The 17,492-nt window shown below is 41.7% G+C and overlaps 1 protein-coding gene across 4 annotated transcripts in view; it reads right to left on the reverse strand.

The window, feature by feature from the left end:
* Positions 1 to 6,548: 6,548 nt before the first annotated feature.
* The window catches only part of IPO8 (importin 8), a 50,854-nt gene continuing 39,910 nt past the window's right edge, over positions 6,549 to 17,492 (reverse strand). For 3 of the 4 annotated variants that reach the window (XM_040594879.1, XM_040594877.1, XM_040594880.1), the window contains exons 22-25: positions 16,038 to 16,243; positions 14,349 to 14,588; positions 13,578 to 13,694; positions 6,549 to 12,874 (exon numbers count right to left, since the gene is read on the reverse strand). In XM_040594879.1, coding sequence (XP_040450813.1) covers positions 12,777 to 12,874; positions 13,578 to 13,694; positions 14,349 to 14,588; positions 16,038 to 16,243 — 661 coding nt within the window. In that variant the 3' untranslated portion in view covers positions 6,549 to 12,776. Of the gene's footprint in view, positions 12,875 to 13,577; positions 13,695 to 14,348; positions 14,589 to 15,983; positions 16,244 to 17,492 lie in introns of those variants that run through there. The other variant, XM_040594881.1, reaches the window with a different exon arrangement.

A 17,492-nucleotide genomic window follows, 5' to 3' on the forward strand; every position in this document is an offset into this window, starting at 1 on the left:
AAACACGGGCACAGCGCGTTAAACACGGGTACGGCGCCGGGGCCGCGTTAAACACGGGCACAGCGCGTTAATCACGGGCACAGCGCGTTAAACACGGGTACAGCCCCGGGGCCGCGTTAATCACGGGTACAGCGCGTTAAACACGGGCACGGCGCGTTAAACACGGGCACGGCGCCGGGGCCGCGTTAATCACGGGCACAGCGCGTTAATCATGGGCACAGCGCCTTAATCACGGGCACGGCGCGTTAAACACGGGCACGGCGCCGGGGCCGCGTTAATCGCGGGCACAGCGCGCTAAAGGCGGGCACAGCGCGTTAAACACGGGCACGGCGCCGGGGCCGCGTTAATCGCGGGCACAGCGCGCTAAAGGCGGGCACAGCGCCGGGGCCGCTCTCAGAGCGGTGCCCCCGCCCGCGCCCTCTGGCGGAGCCGCTGCGGGCGGGACCCCCCGGTGAAAAGGCGCCGCCGGAGGAGCCGCGGCGCTCGGGGGCGCGGTGGCAGCGCTGCGGCTGCACCTGGCAGGCTCCGGCTCTGCGCTCGGCACCGGGGGGAAGAACGTTTCCCCCACAAGTGACAGAGGAATCTAGGAGAGAGTTACAAGCGTGTTCGAAAACGCTGTGAAGAAGCAAATGCGGGCTCTGCAACTGCGTCGATAGCGCTCGATCCTCTCTCTAAACTTCTGTATGTCCGTGTGCTCCCTCTTCCTCACCACCACGTTTTCATCTAGATCTTCCTACAGCCTGGTCTCCCCTATCCGGCTTTGAGTACATCCATAAAGAGACAATACACCTGCACCTCTCATCGATAGATCATTGCAAAGAAACCAAAATTTGATGGCAAGGCTTGACACTGGAAGGCACAGCGATGCTGGCTGCGCACCTCTGTACCAGGGCTGAGCAAACAGTTTCAGGGTCAGAAACATGCCTCTACTTTCCCCTGCAGTAACATCAAGTAAATGGCTGCAGGTGCCTTCCTCAACCTTCAAAGGCCAGTGTTTCCCTCTCCAGCCTTCTCTCCTTCACCAGTGTGCTTTGTCATCCTGGAAAAGGTTAAGAACATGAGGGTCACAACCCATCCCCTCGAAACCTCTGGGGATCCCTCCTTTCATCTTGTTCTTCCATACTTAGATCCTTTGTCAGTGAGATGCTCGTTCTTCTCTTGTGAATAATAAGCCACCTGCTTCCCTCAGCAAGCAGAACTCACTAGACAGCTGCTGACACTTTGCAATCCAGACGCTCATTTCTCCTGCAGGTTCTCCTTTTACACCTCCCCCTCCCACACAACTCTGTAGTTCATGACAACACAGAACTCTATAACTCATGCTTCAGCGTTTGGACTGCTCTGAGGAAATTACATACCCTTGCAACTGAAGCTAACGCTACTTCAAGCAAGCTGTAGTTTCCAGAGTTAGAAATTGCATGGCGGTGGGACTCATGCCTAATACTTATTGCTTTTTCTGCTCATTTCCATTCAAATGCAAAGTGTAATTATCTTCAGACTGTCTGAAGCAGAGGCACTTCATTAAAGATTATTGCCATTATCACATTTTGAACAAGTCCAACACCTGCCCTCCTCATCATCTCTGCCCACATGGCCCAGCCAAGCCATTCTGCCACTGCTAACCCTGAATTCCCCCTGCTCATCCTACAGAAAGAGCAGTATGATTGGCTGGATAAAATCCTGAGCAATCTTCTGTGATCTCCAAGCTGACCCTGCTTTGGGCAGCAGGTTGACTAGAAACCTCCCAAGTCCCCTTCTGACCTGAACTACCCAGTGATTCTGAGTTCTCAAGCAGGGATAGTAATAAAAAATTATAGAAAATCCAGCTCTGTAACATACATCCCCCATAGGTTATATGTTTCCCTTCTTTAGGGTTTTCCCCTAATTCTAAAGAACAGGCTAATGGTCACCACATGCCCAGAGGCTCGACACATTCCGTACCTCATAATCAAAACCTTGCCTACCTTCAGGTGCTTTTGTTCAGCAGATTTCCAAGCTGTTCCCGCTGATTGCCTTTTTTCGAGGTCCTGCAACTTTGACATTCACAGATTATCTTCCACAGCACTCACTGATGAGCTGCTGACCTGAATGCTGTCATATCAGTTACTTGGGTTAGAGCATCCGCAGTAAAACACAAAAACAAAAAGCACCAAAAACATCACAATAGATGGTGCAACTAAGGCAACATAACACACTGTAAAACAGAAGAGCTCAGCTCCTGGGCAAGGAAAGGCTGCAATTTACTGTAGCAAGATAAAGCGTATGCATCAAATTACTCGTGTTTCGGTCTCTCCTATGTACAAGCATCGGCAAAACTGACTATACACTTGCACACAATCAGCAAACAAGGAGTGGAGGCTCTTCTTCTCTAATTACTGTTGGTTATAATCCTCCTGAGTGTTTCTCTCTCCCCTCCAAATAAACCCACCAAGGGTACACTTACATTAGCAGAATTACCCACCCAACCTGGATGGCTCATTTCCCTGAGCTTGCTTTATAAGAGAAGGAAGGAATCTGGCTTTGCCAGAGGCAGATTTAGAGTGTTCGATGGCTTAGGAGCACAACTCTGGCTATCCCCCACTCACCTACAAAAAACTAAGATAAGCCTTCTAAACTAAATTGGGTGCCTAAAATCAGGTAGTGTGCTTATTTTTTTCCTTATCTCCCCATTAGCACTACATGTACTAGTGCTCACCTGTGTGTCGTTAAAAGTCATATCCATTGTTGGCGATTTTTTTTCCACCCTATTTTTCTTCAACCAAAAAGAGAATACTAAAAAAAAAACCAGTAAGAAAATACTGTACAAAATTACATTGTGAAACAGAAATCATTCAGGAAAGTATAAAATGCTTCCTGGTGCTTTAATATGGCTTTGGAAATTCATTAGATTATGAACTATTAGTGTCCTGTTAGGCAATCTCCTGCAACAGAATAAATCTTGGACTCAGGCATCCTGTAACACAAGCAACCTTGGATGAAAGCCACAAAGATGGCAACAAAATAAACTAGCACATGTCTTTTGAGATTAAATAGCGGGTGCTTTTTTTCCTGCAGCAGTACTGTCATAAAGTAAAACCTGGAGTTAAAAGTCAACTACAACTCCATATCCAAATGAGAAGTGAAAGAAAATTAAATCTCTCCCCCCAAATCAGGAGCAGAACATGTATATGAAGCAATAAACTGACTATTCACAGTTTATAAACAAAGCAATACTCTTTTTTTTCTTGTCATAGTTAACCTTGGATTTGTCTGCATCTCCCCCAACCTGCTGTATAGCTACAGAATTCCATTCAATCAGGATTTGGGCCCCAGTTCAGTAACTGGGCACTGAATCACTGAAAAAAATTGCTCAAAACCTATTTAAAAACATTATTACACAATACACAAAAAGAAACAGAATAGTAAAATAAACTCATGATTAATAATCCATGCTTTGTGGGACTATCTATTGACAGAGGAATCTGGCATCACTCCACATTTCTTCCCAATTCAGCAGATCACAGCCACAAAGCCCCAGGAGGTGCACATGTGAGAGGAAGACCGAGCCATCCAAAATCACAATCGAGGCTATTTCTTTGCTTACAACAAGCAGAAGCTGAAGGTCTAAGGCAAGATCCTGATGCCCTGGAAGACCACTGCATCCTACAGCTACGGAACAGACAGCAAAGTGAGAGGGTAACGAAGCCTAATTAGAGCAGATGGAAGGCAAACAGAAGCGTCTCACCCACCCTTCTGTGACAGCAGCCAGGCATGATTTGCCACCACAAACAGATGACACTTCAGCCACGCAGTGGCAGTGGTTTTCAGTATGTGCATTTTATTAGAAGAGTATCAATCACTAAGTAAAAGAAAATCCCATTAAACAATCAAAAGTGTCTTCACAACTGTTAGAAAGAAGCAACCACAAGAACTGAGGCAGCCTGAGACACTACAGAATTCTCCCTCCTTGGCAGAACAACCTTCGGCAACTGGGAACGTCCTTTAGATCCTCCAGCCTGGTGGCTCAGACAGCCCTGGGTTCCGTGAGCAGCCATACTTAGAGACCAGATGAGGGCAACGGGAAAGTATTAGCAACCTTCTTTACCTTAGTCCTACCTTCATGAAATCAGTAAACCTTTTGATTAACAATTTTGATTAAACATTCTGAACTGCACATCAGGAGTAGTAACTCTTCCTTGGAGCAGTTTCCATGCTTGCTCTTCCAGTGAAATCAATGCTCAGGGAACTTCTTGTGCATGGACTCTCTCCTGGCCGGGTTGATTCCACCCCCCCACCCCCCCAAATGACACAGACAGATCCTGTCAGTCTTTCTTCAAAACAGTAATACAAATTGAGCTAATTATGCTGTTCACCCTGAGCTGATTCTTGTTTGTCTGGATTCAACAGCTATGATCCTGGTACTGAGGAACTATACTTCATGTGTCTGTTCAATCTCACTTCACGCTAACACATTTCTGAGTGGTCTACGCACAGGAATGGGTGGTGAGAGCTGGCTCCGTTCAGTGCAGGGTCAGATGCATTGCTGTGTTCTCCAATCACTCTTGTTGCTGTTTTATTTAACCCCCTCCCCCCGCATATTCCAGAAAGATACACTTACGGCAGGAGGAAAATGCGACACCGGGTATGTTTTCTCCACACAGACATAGCTCTTCCAGAACACAGCCACAACTGCTGCCGAGGCCCGAGTGTCAGCCCCACAGCTGTGTCAAATCCCTGCACAAAGGTGCAGCCGTCTGGCTCCGTTACTGCTCCTTGCACAACCACCTGCCGAGGCAGTCGGGTGCAAGGCAAGGCATGTTGTGCTGAAAAGGACAGTACAGGTTCCTGGTACTTAATAGGGAGACCTTGAAGCTGCTTCAGGCACCCTCTTTTGTTGCAGCTGCATACTCTGTCTACAAGGTGCTGAGAGATCGGCAGACATCTTTAATAAAAAAGGAAACCATCCATTATTCATATACGGATACAACCTTTCCAGACTCTACGTTACTCAATCTCATTTGTATGAGTATGGAGAGCTTTCCTGATGTACACACAAATCCACGGAGCTTGAGCTCTCCCAGAATAAACCCTTAAACTCAGTAGGAAACTGCATGGGATTGATTGAAGTCCCAGTGATTTAATCAAACAGGGAATTAAATGGTTTAAATTATTAATTTAACATGCCTGATAACAAGAGAAAGCAAACAGCAACCATCTTTCACCCTTGCTGGTGACTGACCAAAAGACATGACATTTTTAAGAGGTTTGGAGTTAATATTCAGCCTAAGAATGTGGTTCTGGCTAAAAGATCAACTCTCTGTCAGAGGACAGGAAGCAGCACAGGAGCCATACGTTTACTTTGGTAAAAAAAATACACTCTTTAGAGCCTGTTAAAAGTGGCAGTCACAACCTACACCTTCACAACTGATCCAGCATACCAACATACTCTGATCCTGCAGAGAGGCTATAAGCTTCCCAACACCCTGATACATGGCACAGAGGATACTGCAGGTTACCTGGAGTTCTGCTCCCACGTCATCAGGTGCACTTCAAAGCCTCAAGAGGAATAAGCAATTGGCATGTCATTTGTCACCTAGCTGAGAACCATTTTTCTAGAGAAGAACTCATCATACCAAGCAACCCACACAAGATCGGATTAAACAATGTCACTGCTAGACAGATGAAATTGCAGCTCAATAGAAGAACTCACTGTTACCAAGCGATTTCATCAATTAAGTATGTTCTGGCAGAGCTGCTCTGGAAGGTGTTAGCAGTGATCCAAACAACTAGGACTGAGCAAATTTCTTGGGTGAAATCCTGGCTCCATTAGAGTCAATGGCAAAACTCCCAGGCACTTCTATACAGCCAGAATTTTAATTTCTCATGCCAGCTGCAACATGCTGCTATGGCTTTGGGCAAACTACACTAAATCATCCTCCCCAGTTATAAAAATGGGCCACTAACCAGTGCTCTTGGAGGGACTGTGAGGGATTCACAGAAATGCCCCATACAGAAAAGGGCAAGCATTATCAATCAGTGCAATTTAGCAAACGGTCTACTTCAGCAGCTCACTATCAGGGAAATACTCCACTGATAGAAACATCAGGCTTACAGTTCCAGCAGGATTGATCTCTTGTCCTGTGGAGGCTTGGTAAAACTATCTTCTGTATTAATTCCACACACAGAAGACTGGTCCCAGCTCCGGCACAACCTCCTCTCTCAGGACTGCAAGATGACTATCTTCACTAGTTTGATATTCTGAGAATTGTATTTGGATGAGCTGTAATGATCTTATCTACATCAAATGTCAGTTATGTTCTTTCGCAGGCAAAGTGTGCATGTGAATAGTTGCCTTCACAAGTCTGAAATTAACAAACACCCACTGCTACACAGTGCACATAACTCTAGATAATACACACATTTGTTTAATTCTGGGGTGTTCTTGCAAATAAGCTTTATGGCTGTATGAGGAGAGGCTATAAAATGAGACTGGGGTCCTCGGTAGGTGGCATGTTCCATTTTTTTCAGAAACATTATTCCTCCCATATAAATACACAACAGATGTAACATTCGACCTAAGCAATAAGATTTATTACTATTTTTGAAGCAAATTCAGCACAGCTTAAGAGAACACTGTACAGAATTCTTTAAGCTAGGAAGAAGTTCTTCTTGTCAGCAATGCATGTTTTGCATTTGTCAATTCTTGCCCTCAAAGCCAACCCACAGTTCACTATTTTAGGCTCGTTACAAAGGTGATGATCTTGCAATTCAATCTGCTAATGTAGCACATAGCGGTCTCCCCCTAGTCACTGCAGGCATGGGCTCATATCTTTGCCTTTCATATCAAAAGAAATCTGCATGGCCTCTTTGGTCTCTTTTTGAGCCCAAAAACATTTCAGATGATTTATGTCAAGCACACTACTAACAGCACATGCAATCAAAAGCAATTTTCACACATTGTTTGGCAATGGAAAAAAAAACATTACAGCTGTGATCAAAGAATAGAGTCTCGCTTATATTGTCTTATATTCATTTCTTTACCTCATGCACTTTTGTATAAATATTTATTGTTTCAAATTTTCTGCACAGACCATAGTTGTTCTGTTTTCTAAAAATAACCTGCTTATGCATAGTCTGCTAGTCTGTTCTTTTCAAAGCACTGATTTTCTTCCTTTCATTAAGTTCATTTCCAAGATCTCTGTGCATAGAAAGCAGTGGAAGAGGGCTATGTGCAACTTTACCAACAAACATGTTGAAAATACCTAAAAATGAGGAACAATTCTTGGATAAACACCTTTGATGGTAAACAGTCCTGTGAAAAATCAATAGGCCCATGTCATATGGTAATTTTGTATTTTGCATAAGGGCAAGAAACCTGAAAATTAAAACATTACTGAAGATAATATTAAAATCTCATTTCCAGAAAACACTTATGTTGCTCAACAGCTTCAACTATCAAGCAATGTTTCAGTTTTTGCATTTCACTTCATCTAACATAATCCTGGATGGTGCAGCAGGCAGCCCCTGACCAACACTCTCCATTCACCTCAGGGCAGTCCTGGAGGTGACACTGTTGTATTGACATTGGAGCAATCAATGCATCTGAAAGTTCATCTCCTACCCCACCATACATGTAGCCAAGCACTTAAAATTGTGAACCCCTATGCAGCCTATAAAGAGAATCCTACTATTAATATGCCACTTTCATTTTTCTAATATGGACAACTACCAGCTTGTAATCGAAATTGCTTTCTGATCCCAAGTTCAAAGCATTGCACCAAATTTGGGGCTGCCCAAGCACATTCTCTTCCTGGAGAAAGTCATGGAACAAAGTTCTTGGATGCTCCTCGAGAAGATCCAGCCAACATCAGGAACACTACAGATCTGTGATCATATCAAACACAATCACCTCAATTTAAATGGATGCTTTCCCAGTTCATCGCAATTACATACACCTGCAGATTCTCTCCAAACTGCTGGTCCTCGAAACTCTTTAGTCAGGGAGTGTTCATCAGTTAGTTCCCTAGACACGGAGCACTCTAGGCAGCCCTTTAGGAGGAGGTATGCTGACAACCTTTAAGAAAAGGCTGTAATCCCACTGAGTGTCTCCTGTCGGTGACTGCTCATCAGCCAGGACAAGAGGTCCCCAGACTTTTTAAAGGGATGCATGTTTCCTGTTAGAGAAAAAAAAAACACTCTTTGCCTCTCATTAATGGCTGTCAGATTCAGGGTACTGATATCCACACAGATGCTGCATATTCTATTTGAAAAGTATCTGAGTGCATTTGCAGGCAGTATTGGGATTAGGGTCCACAGGCCAGGGAAGTTTCTACCTGTCTAGTGCACAAGCACTGCTTTAGTTCTCTTTCATCTTACATTGGTTTTGTTTGGTTGGTTTTACAGAAACAGCAGAAGAGGTGTCAAAAGCAAGCAGCTTGGCCTGTTCACATATCCTCTTTACAATATGGCTTTATGCTAAGACTTTCTGGTATCTGGAATAGCGTCTGGCTTCCTTTAACAAACCGGGAACATCCATCTCTACTGTATCCCTTCCATTTAGGGTAAGATTTGACATCCAAGAGAAAAGAATGCTACTTTCACTCATAAGATCAAGAAGTTGATAGCCGTGCCTGCTGTATGCCTTCCTGTGATGAGGGAAATACAATTCTCTGTCCACTGCAAGGATACAGAGTCTGGTGGACTTGAAGAATATCCTTGATCAGACATGGAGTTCCTTGAAGAACTGACCACCAGACTGTCAAACATTATCAAAAGATTGACTAGGGTATATCTTAGAACTAGGACTGGGTACTCCACTACATAGTGCACTTTTGCCTATCCCTCGGAAGAATTTCAGCACAAGGTGTGAGGATTTCAAAGTACCCATATTAAGAAGTAAATCACAGAAAGGCTCATCAAACCACAGGCGCAAGTGAGGGGTTTTTGTAGTTCTGTATCGTCTGCATGTGTTAAATACGAGACTTTGTTCTCTAGATAGAAATGCAATGGATAAGTTGTATTTCTTCAAGAACAAAAAGATTTTAAAAAAATTGTTTAAGCTTTACCATTACAGGTATTTTGAATATCCCCTAAAATATCTGATAACAGAAAGAAAGAACAGAAGAAAAAAAGCTGAAAAGTATTTTGGCAACAAAAGACAGTTAACCATTCACGTTGTCGACAATTCCTTTGGCTCATGAAAGTCTCAAGACAGACTCTTGCTTAATAGTTACCAAAAAAAAAAGCCCCAAAATCTCTACTGTCCTACTTCTCTCCTCTACAATGTATGATGGAATCCAGAGTCACAAGCTGCCTGGACTTCACAGGCAAAGGGCATGTCCTAAAGCAGTTCATGTCTCTCTGACACCCCACAGGCACCCTTTCCCTAAAGCAAAGAATCTCACAGTATTATTTTGTGTAACATTCTTTACATATTTTGACTTACACTCCCAAAGCACATTTATTTCAATCAGACTGTGCACCTGTGGGTTTTGGGGGATTGTTGGGGTTTAGGTTTATTTAGCTTATTCCTTAGCTTGATGTTCAGCACTTTTCCTGGAGCTGGCCATTTTTGATTAAGATTTTGCTTTGTCATGAAAGCAAACCAAGTATTTCAACTTTGAAAGGGGGAGAGCAAAAAGAAGCACCCAAACCACGTGGTGATTCCTGTTTTCCTTTCTAGAGTGACAAAACAGCATATACAACTCAATACCCAGGATCAGATTATTTTTTTCTGAAAAAGCAGCGTATGTAAGTTAACATTTGCTATGATTATAACCTACATAATGCTAACTTCCTATGTAAAGCCCCCACGGTGCCCATATGAGTCACTCTCACACCTTGGGAACGTGGGCATGGGGCAACATAGGTCAGCAGTTATCAGCTTTTGTTTTATTTTACAATACAGTCAGGATTTTCTGTACTTCCAATGGCAAATACACGCTGCTTGGTTGGCTGATGCTAGTATCTGATATTCCACGATTACCTTGGCTTCAAAGTGAGACAGTAAAGCACATTTGTGTTACTCTCCCTTTAATGTAGTACAAAGCTGGACACAGCTCAGAAAGAAATCCCTAAAATCCATTACCTGTTTATGATCATGTACAAACGGATATTTATCATGTTAAAAGAGAACCGTATGTTAAAGTGGAGGCTAGAGCCCAATAAATCTTTTTGGATGAAAACCCTGTTCAAAAAAAGGAATAAAATAATTAACATTTGCTTTTGCCAGTAGAAACATTTGCTCACGAGTCTCCTGGGAAGGGAAGGGCATTTAACCTTTTTACATGCCATTCCCTCAGACATCTCTAACCCCCACTGCAAAACAGACAACAAAGATTCCTGACTCCACACTGCTGATTAAACCCCTTGTAAGAAACATCTGGATGAAATTTTCTTGGCAGTTGATCTGAAAAGTATACAAGAAGCAGAACTAGGGAGCAGCCATAGTTCAGCTGAGTGACACAAAGATGCTGCTATGCAAAAGCAGATTTCTCCTTGAACACATTAACTCCTAAATATCAGCTTGTGACTGTGCAAGCAACCTCATTAGCAGAAGAAAAATAAATCCCTCTTCTACTCTGCATGCCAGTGTAAAAAAGGCTCTGAAAGAAACCCAACTTGACAATCTCATTTTTTAAAAATAAAATAATACAGGGCTTAAACAGTTTACCTGCCACTTCAGTTTGTCACTAAAAGAGAGATCGTCCATGTGTCCTTAACTTCCCAAAAACATTTTTTAAATTCATGAAGGATTTCAAAACTTCTATGATTTCTGAGAAACTCATGAACAAACTGGATGCAATGCCTTCCAGCCATCTCAGTCAATACACCCTCAGGCCTCAATTAACAAAAGCGACTTATAATTTCTGTGGCCTGACCTTCAAACAAAGGATGTCCCATCCCTCTGTTGCTTGAGCTTAAAGAGCCTGTCCATCACAGCTCAATGTATTGTTCCCTTTTGGAAATACAGACCCCGGAATTCTCAGGTTCCCATATGTTCAACGGATCTAAAAGAGAAATTTTCACTGTTGCTATTGAGTGGCTAGCAGCAGTGAAAAACCTACATGAACCAGGCTAACTTCACTCTGCAGCTACTGGGGGAGGGGGGGCAGGGAGCAGAAAGAAAAAAACAAAGCAAGCAGCAGCAGAGAACAGCACCAGAAAGAGTCTGACACATCGGGGCAGGAAAAAGGAAAGCAGCGGGGAACCTTCTGCCCCACAGCTGCCAGGCGAAGGAAATTCTAGGGGATGGGGCAATGAACAGGCAGAGACACTTTAGCCTTTTCCAGAAGCCAAGGTATAGAGTGCTGCAGATTTATCAGACTAAACTACAATTACTCTGACATATAGAAAAAATAAAGGTTCAGCACAGTGCAGGGCCAGCAACCTGTTGTTTAAACACTACAGCTGTTTTAAACTTGATGGGGGTATGGGAAGGGCTTTGACTTCTCTGTTGAGGCACTGCTTTAAAGAAATACATTATCGCTATGTGCTTAAATAGTTTTAAGTCATAGAGAAATTAACACTTAGAGACAAAATCTGGTCTCAACATTTTATCTCAAATCCAAGCTTCACATTCTAAACCACCCCTACTTACTTTGGCTATACCACTGCGATCCCAATAGATCTAAAGGAGGGGCACCTATTCAAATTAGTACTGTTGTCAGTTTCTCACTAAATGACCATATTCACAAACACCTTGTTATATGTGTTTCAATTTATGAGAAACCATTCTTTGAAATTTAGGAAGAAATCTGGCAGATAATGAAATCTCAGCAGGGGACAAGAAGAGCCAAATGGAATGCAGACCAGAAATACAATCACAGAAGTGTAAGAGTAAGAAGAAGTAAGTTTGGAGCTGTTTTTCTTCTATTAAGATAAATAACGTATTGTAAATATTTTGTACCACATTATTCAGTACTACCACTGGAATGGTAATGAATGAATAAAACCATAAAAGAGGTTTACAGAATCCCAAGAAAAATTCAGTATTCATCAAAAATAGTGGAAATAAAAAGTTGTCATGTAGAACATCTACATGCAAGGGCCACAACACTTGTCCAGGCAGGAGGTAATATCAATGTAGATTTAGGGTAACCACCTGCCATGCATGCCATCGTAACTTAAGCGAGTTGGTTTCATGGCTAAGAGAAATAATTTAATACTACTGCATCAAGGGAAAACTGCAATTTCATTATGATCCTTTGACGTAACCAGTGTATGCTCTGTAACTCCAACAGATGCCTCCCTCTACAAATTTGGTCTGCACCAAATAGGGAAGATCAGATAATATTCTGAATCCAGCAATGTGTATGCAACCAAAGAACAATTAAACCGAGCAGTAAAAAGCAGGTGACTGGAGAACATGGAACCAAGGCTTACAGTGTATCAAGAAATGTCCTTACACTTAAAAAATTATAATGCACTCCAAAATCCATTTGTTCGGGCAATCCATGTACAACAGAAGGCACTGTTATCCATATGAATCTATCAATTCTGCACAGCAAAAACCTGAGAAGTACAACGCAATTAGATGCAGCCTGGCCCCTTCCCAGTCATTCAGGTTCCTTGAGGACAAATGTTTCCTTTCAGTCCATCAAATTATAAAAACACCACAAGAATTTGTACATTACAGTAGCTGGTTAGAAAAAGCATTCTGGTGGGGGAAGCACACTGCTATTTTCCAGAAAACCTTCAGCAGCATTAAATTACTCTCCCCTATCACTCAGAAGTCACGATGATTTCAAGACAATGTAACGATGAGACCTTTCCCATTGGCCTTTGTAGCTGATCCTTCAGTTGCCACCAGGAGTACTTCCAGCAAAGTTAAATGCTGTGATCAGTCCTTTGTTGTCAAATGTGTAGCCACTTTGTTGTTCTATTGTTTTAGACTCTAGAATTCAAAGAAAGGAAAGGATAAGAAAAATAGTCCATGAAGAATGCTTTTGCCAGAGACAATACAGCACAGCTAAGAATGCAAAGTTGTGGAAAAAACTCTCAGTTGAATCGAAATTTCATTCCCTAAATGCAGTGACAGTAATAAATTACACTGAAATTTTCTCTCAATGTGTAAAAACACACAGCTCTACAACAGAGCTGAGAAATTAATCCTTTAAAGAATCAGTCTGTTACACTATTCTGCATGCTTTTTGATTAAATCTGAATTTATTTTCCATGATGAAAGCTTCCTAAACTTCTAAAACCCTGCACTGACTGTGAAGGCAACGTTAGCAGTTTAAAAGTTACAAAACTGTTAGACACATAATAATCTATAGTATTTTCTTCATCAAATATGCCTGGCTGACAGCTAGGTATTGCCTTAATTTGCTCTTCACTTCAAATGTCAGATTGTGCAAAACTAGTTCATAACCTCTTCAAACAGCAGCACACGTCAATAAGAAGGCAATTAATTAGAAGCAACAGTAATCTCTGAGTAACACACACTTCCAGGCAAGGAATAATATAAGCATAATATCCTGCTCACACTACTCAGGAAATGTTAATTAGCGCAGAGATTTACACTTTCTGTTGTTACAGATTAGATGCAGTTCCAACATCCCTGAAACAGATAAAATGGCCCCAGAGAAGTGACTTACCTGCAGCATTTCGCCGGTGTTCTGCTAATGTATAAATTTCCTGCAGCTGTTTCTTCTGATCCTCACTCAGCGGTGCTGTCAGCGAATGGTACCAGGCTGCGTCTCGGCTCTGCACCGCTGTCGGAACAGGCATGGATGAAAAACGATTATCAGGTTACACTGCAAGTTAATTTCAGAAGAACAAAATGAAACACACAGAATCCCTGGTTGGTTTTAAAACAGATTTTGCACTGCAAAACAGGTTCAGTATTCCTGTCAGTTTTCTTAGCACAGAATCCCAGCTATAATAGAGGCAATCTATTTTGGGGAACTTAATTACATCCTCTGCTTTCTGAAACAGAAACTTTGTGGCCATTATTCGTGAGGTGGATCTTCTAATTTAAAACTCATAGCAAAACTAAAAGCAACAGGATTAGTCAAACAGGAAAGGGAGAAAATAATTTCTCCATTATGATTTTAACATCTAGAAAGTGACAAAGATTTCTACATATAGGAGTCCCTCTAGTGACCGAGTCCCACTTATTTAGGCTGTGACTGAAAAGTTCTGAAAGAGACCATGAAGAGGATTAATCTCTGGCTGTATTTGCTACCATTTGTTTTTTGCAGTACTTGTAAGCCAAAAATTCTTAGGACTAACATTAGAAAGCAAGATCGCCTTTTCCAGTTTCAATAAGCTAAATTATTACTTGTAACAAAAAGGGTTTTTCCTGATGCTCATCAACATCTCCAGACTATTTCATCACATCATTCTGCCAATTAGCAAACACATACTTAAAAGTGCTTGTGTAAAAAACTGGTATTCATCAACACCATTTTCAAGGTCAAGAGGTGTGCTGAACCCTTCAAGAGCAGTTTCTTCCAATGCATCTTCATCCCAGTCGTCATCATCATCATCATCTTCGTCCTCTTCCTCTCCACCTCCACCATCACCTCCTCCTCCTCCTCCACCATGGTTGTCTTGCATCACCTGGCTCGCTTCATTTGCCTCCTCCTCATCACTTGGTATCTCTTCTGCAAAGGCATTGATGAATTTTGTTTAAAAAGTTTAAAAAGTTTAAGGAAACAATGACTTATGAACGAAGAACAATTAATAAGTCTAGGGCTTGGCTGGGAAGGGGACCCTCTGTTAACACCCTTCCCTCAAAATCTCAAAAGGACTGGAAAAATGAAGCCATTAAAATGCTTTCTACATTCAAGACCAGTTAAACTTTTGTTTCTGAACACACCTGGAGAATGTGAAACTGCCATCCTTTTTCTTCTTTCATTTATGCAGTCACCGTGCAATTAAAAGATCGAAAAATTCTGAGGAATTGTGTCTTTGACAAAGTGTTCCATCACTGTGCTTTTGAAATTATGAACACATAGAGACTTGCATAGACTCCACAAATTGATACAAAACAAAGAGAAAACGAGATGTAGGCCAAAAGTCTGCCTGGTAGTCTTCAGAATGCTCCTTTATTTGAATAAAGTTAAAATAGCTTCTTTCACTCAGCTTTACCTTTCATTCTGCTTATGAAACAACTATTATATCCTGAATTAAATGCAACTCCAATATGCAATTCTAACACTGCTGTTTGTTACAGAAAAGTATTTCTGATTTATAAACAAGATAAAAAAGATCCTTTCCAATTCCAAACCTTCAGCTCTTCCTGTGTTAACAGTTTAGAAAGAATGAAGATGACTATATCTGCCACAAGCTGGGACTGAATGACAGGTCAGAGATTTGAAAATTACTGTGCTGTTTCCACACTGTATTCCTATGCATTGAGAAGAATCCTTAATTCCATTACAGAACAATCAAGTGTGGAATGGGAGTGTATTACATAATCGTCTTACATCCAATCTAATTTTCAGACCTCAAACAATCTATCTCCTGTTCCAAGTCAAATACAGTCACAGAAATCTCCCTGCAACGCTGTGTAAAATTCACTCCCCACAATTCCCCCCACAGGGTATTCTTTGGTGTTTTTTCTCTTCTGGCAGACACAGCAGTAAGAGGTCTGTCTACTCCAGGAACCTCCGCTGTCTCAAACCCCACTTAGCAAATCACTTTCCATTTGGACAAAGACTTGCTAGGATTTCCTTCGAAGTTCAACCAAACAGGTCTTTCAAATAGTTGGGTACTAGGAACAGCTTCCTTTCAGGGATCAAGAATATAACCAGTGCAGTCCTGGTTATGTGAGAAGATGGAGCACATGCACAACCCAGAAGAGTAGATTTACAAGTTTTATTGTTACTCTTAAACCAATACTACCCTTTCACAAAGTGTTAGCTGTTATACACTGAAACATTTTGATCACATTTTGGAAGGAAAAATCAATTCCTAAGATGATCTTTCAAGCACCCAGTAAGACGAGCTATTTCCAGCAGACTAATAAGTCTTAAAAATGAACTGCAATTTCTTACCCCCTTTAAATTAAATCCAGACAAAATCCACAATGTGAAAAGGGGAGATTTTACCATTATCTTCTGCAACGTGTTTTTCATCTTTAGCATGATCCTCATGTTCTGTGAGTTCCCGTGAGGCGCAAACTTGTTTTAAGCCCAAGAAGAGGAGGAGGATTGAAGGGACAATCTGGGCAGCCACAGCATCCACTGCAGGCGGTCGGTTCTGCAATTCCATTAGGATGCTCAGTCCTATTATACACATCTTCCTGTCATGGAGTCTGAAACAACACACACTTGTTAGGACAAAAAGCAGATTCTTACTGCAAGGATATGTAGAGAGCTTTAAAGTCCTAGTGCTTGACAGGGCAGAAGACAATGTCACAGAGACTATGCTCAGAGCCTATGCTGGAAGATCCTAAACACATTATTTCATTTGTTCTGAATCTAAATTCCCCACCTCAAAAGTACTTGTCCAGTAACATTTACATACCTTTCAACAACTGGTCAAAATCCTGGAACAACTGTTTCTGATTACCAAATGCAAAGTTTGGAATGCTGAATAAATACTGTTTAATAGTTATGTAGAATATCTTGTCTGTAATAAAGCATTTGATACAGCTTATCATCATTAAATAGAATGGAAAATTAATTTGCCTTGGCTTCGATAGCAGTACTGTTGCAGGGACTGAAATTAGCAAAATACTATTAGTGAAGAGTAATGATAAGAAGGAATGCACTGAATTGCAGTGTGTATTTATGGAGCGCCACAGGGTTAGCTGCATTTAAACATGTTTATGAAGAGTCCATCAGAACGGCTGTATTACACATCCAATTGCTAACACTAACTTGAGACACATTGCTAACTCCAGTGAAAGCAGGGAAATAATTCCACTGTATCAAGAATAACTGGCAGTACTCTCAAACAGGGAACTTGCAAATGAGCAGACCTCCAGTAAAACAAAAACTGTAGATAATTGAAGGGGAAAAAAAATCACGAAGCTAGTAGCAAAAAGATTTTTATGTGACCACGACCAGAAAACTAGGTAAGAGCCTGTGCTCTTAAAAATAAGAATTGATTTTCACCTCCAGAAACAGAAGCTATTTGCAAACAAGACAGGGAGAATTCTCTAACTGCCTCTGCAGATACTCTTTGGTCCTCCTTTACTGAAAACACCAGTAGTATTCAACTCTCCTCTAACATTATGCTATTTTGCTATTAAGGGCACTTGAGAGGAGCTTGTTTTGTTTGAACTGTTCAATTTAATGATGACAGCTTCTATGCAAGTCTTCTGCAGGACAAGTAGTCACAGCAAGAAGTTTCAGCAAGACCTACAGAAACCAAGCAAACCTCTAGAACTGCCAGAAAATGTCCATCCTCCAGACTCTTGGTAGACACTTCCATTAGCGGATCAGTTTTATTTTGGAATGAAGAAGATACAAGTTGAGAGAGAAGAAACTAGTAAGACGTGCACCAAAGAATACAATAAAGCTTACAGGGGAACAGCCAGCTCAATCCACCACTTCAAA

This window comes from Falco naumanni, chromosome 5, assembly GCF_017639655.2.
Source record: "Falco naumanni isolate bFalNau1 chromosome 5, bFalNau1.pat, whole genome shotgun sequence".
In the NCBI taxonomy this organism is placed as follows: Eukaryota; Metazoa; Chordata; class Aves; order Falconiformes; family Falconidae; genus Falco; species Falco naumanni.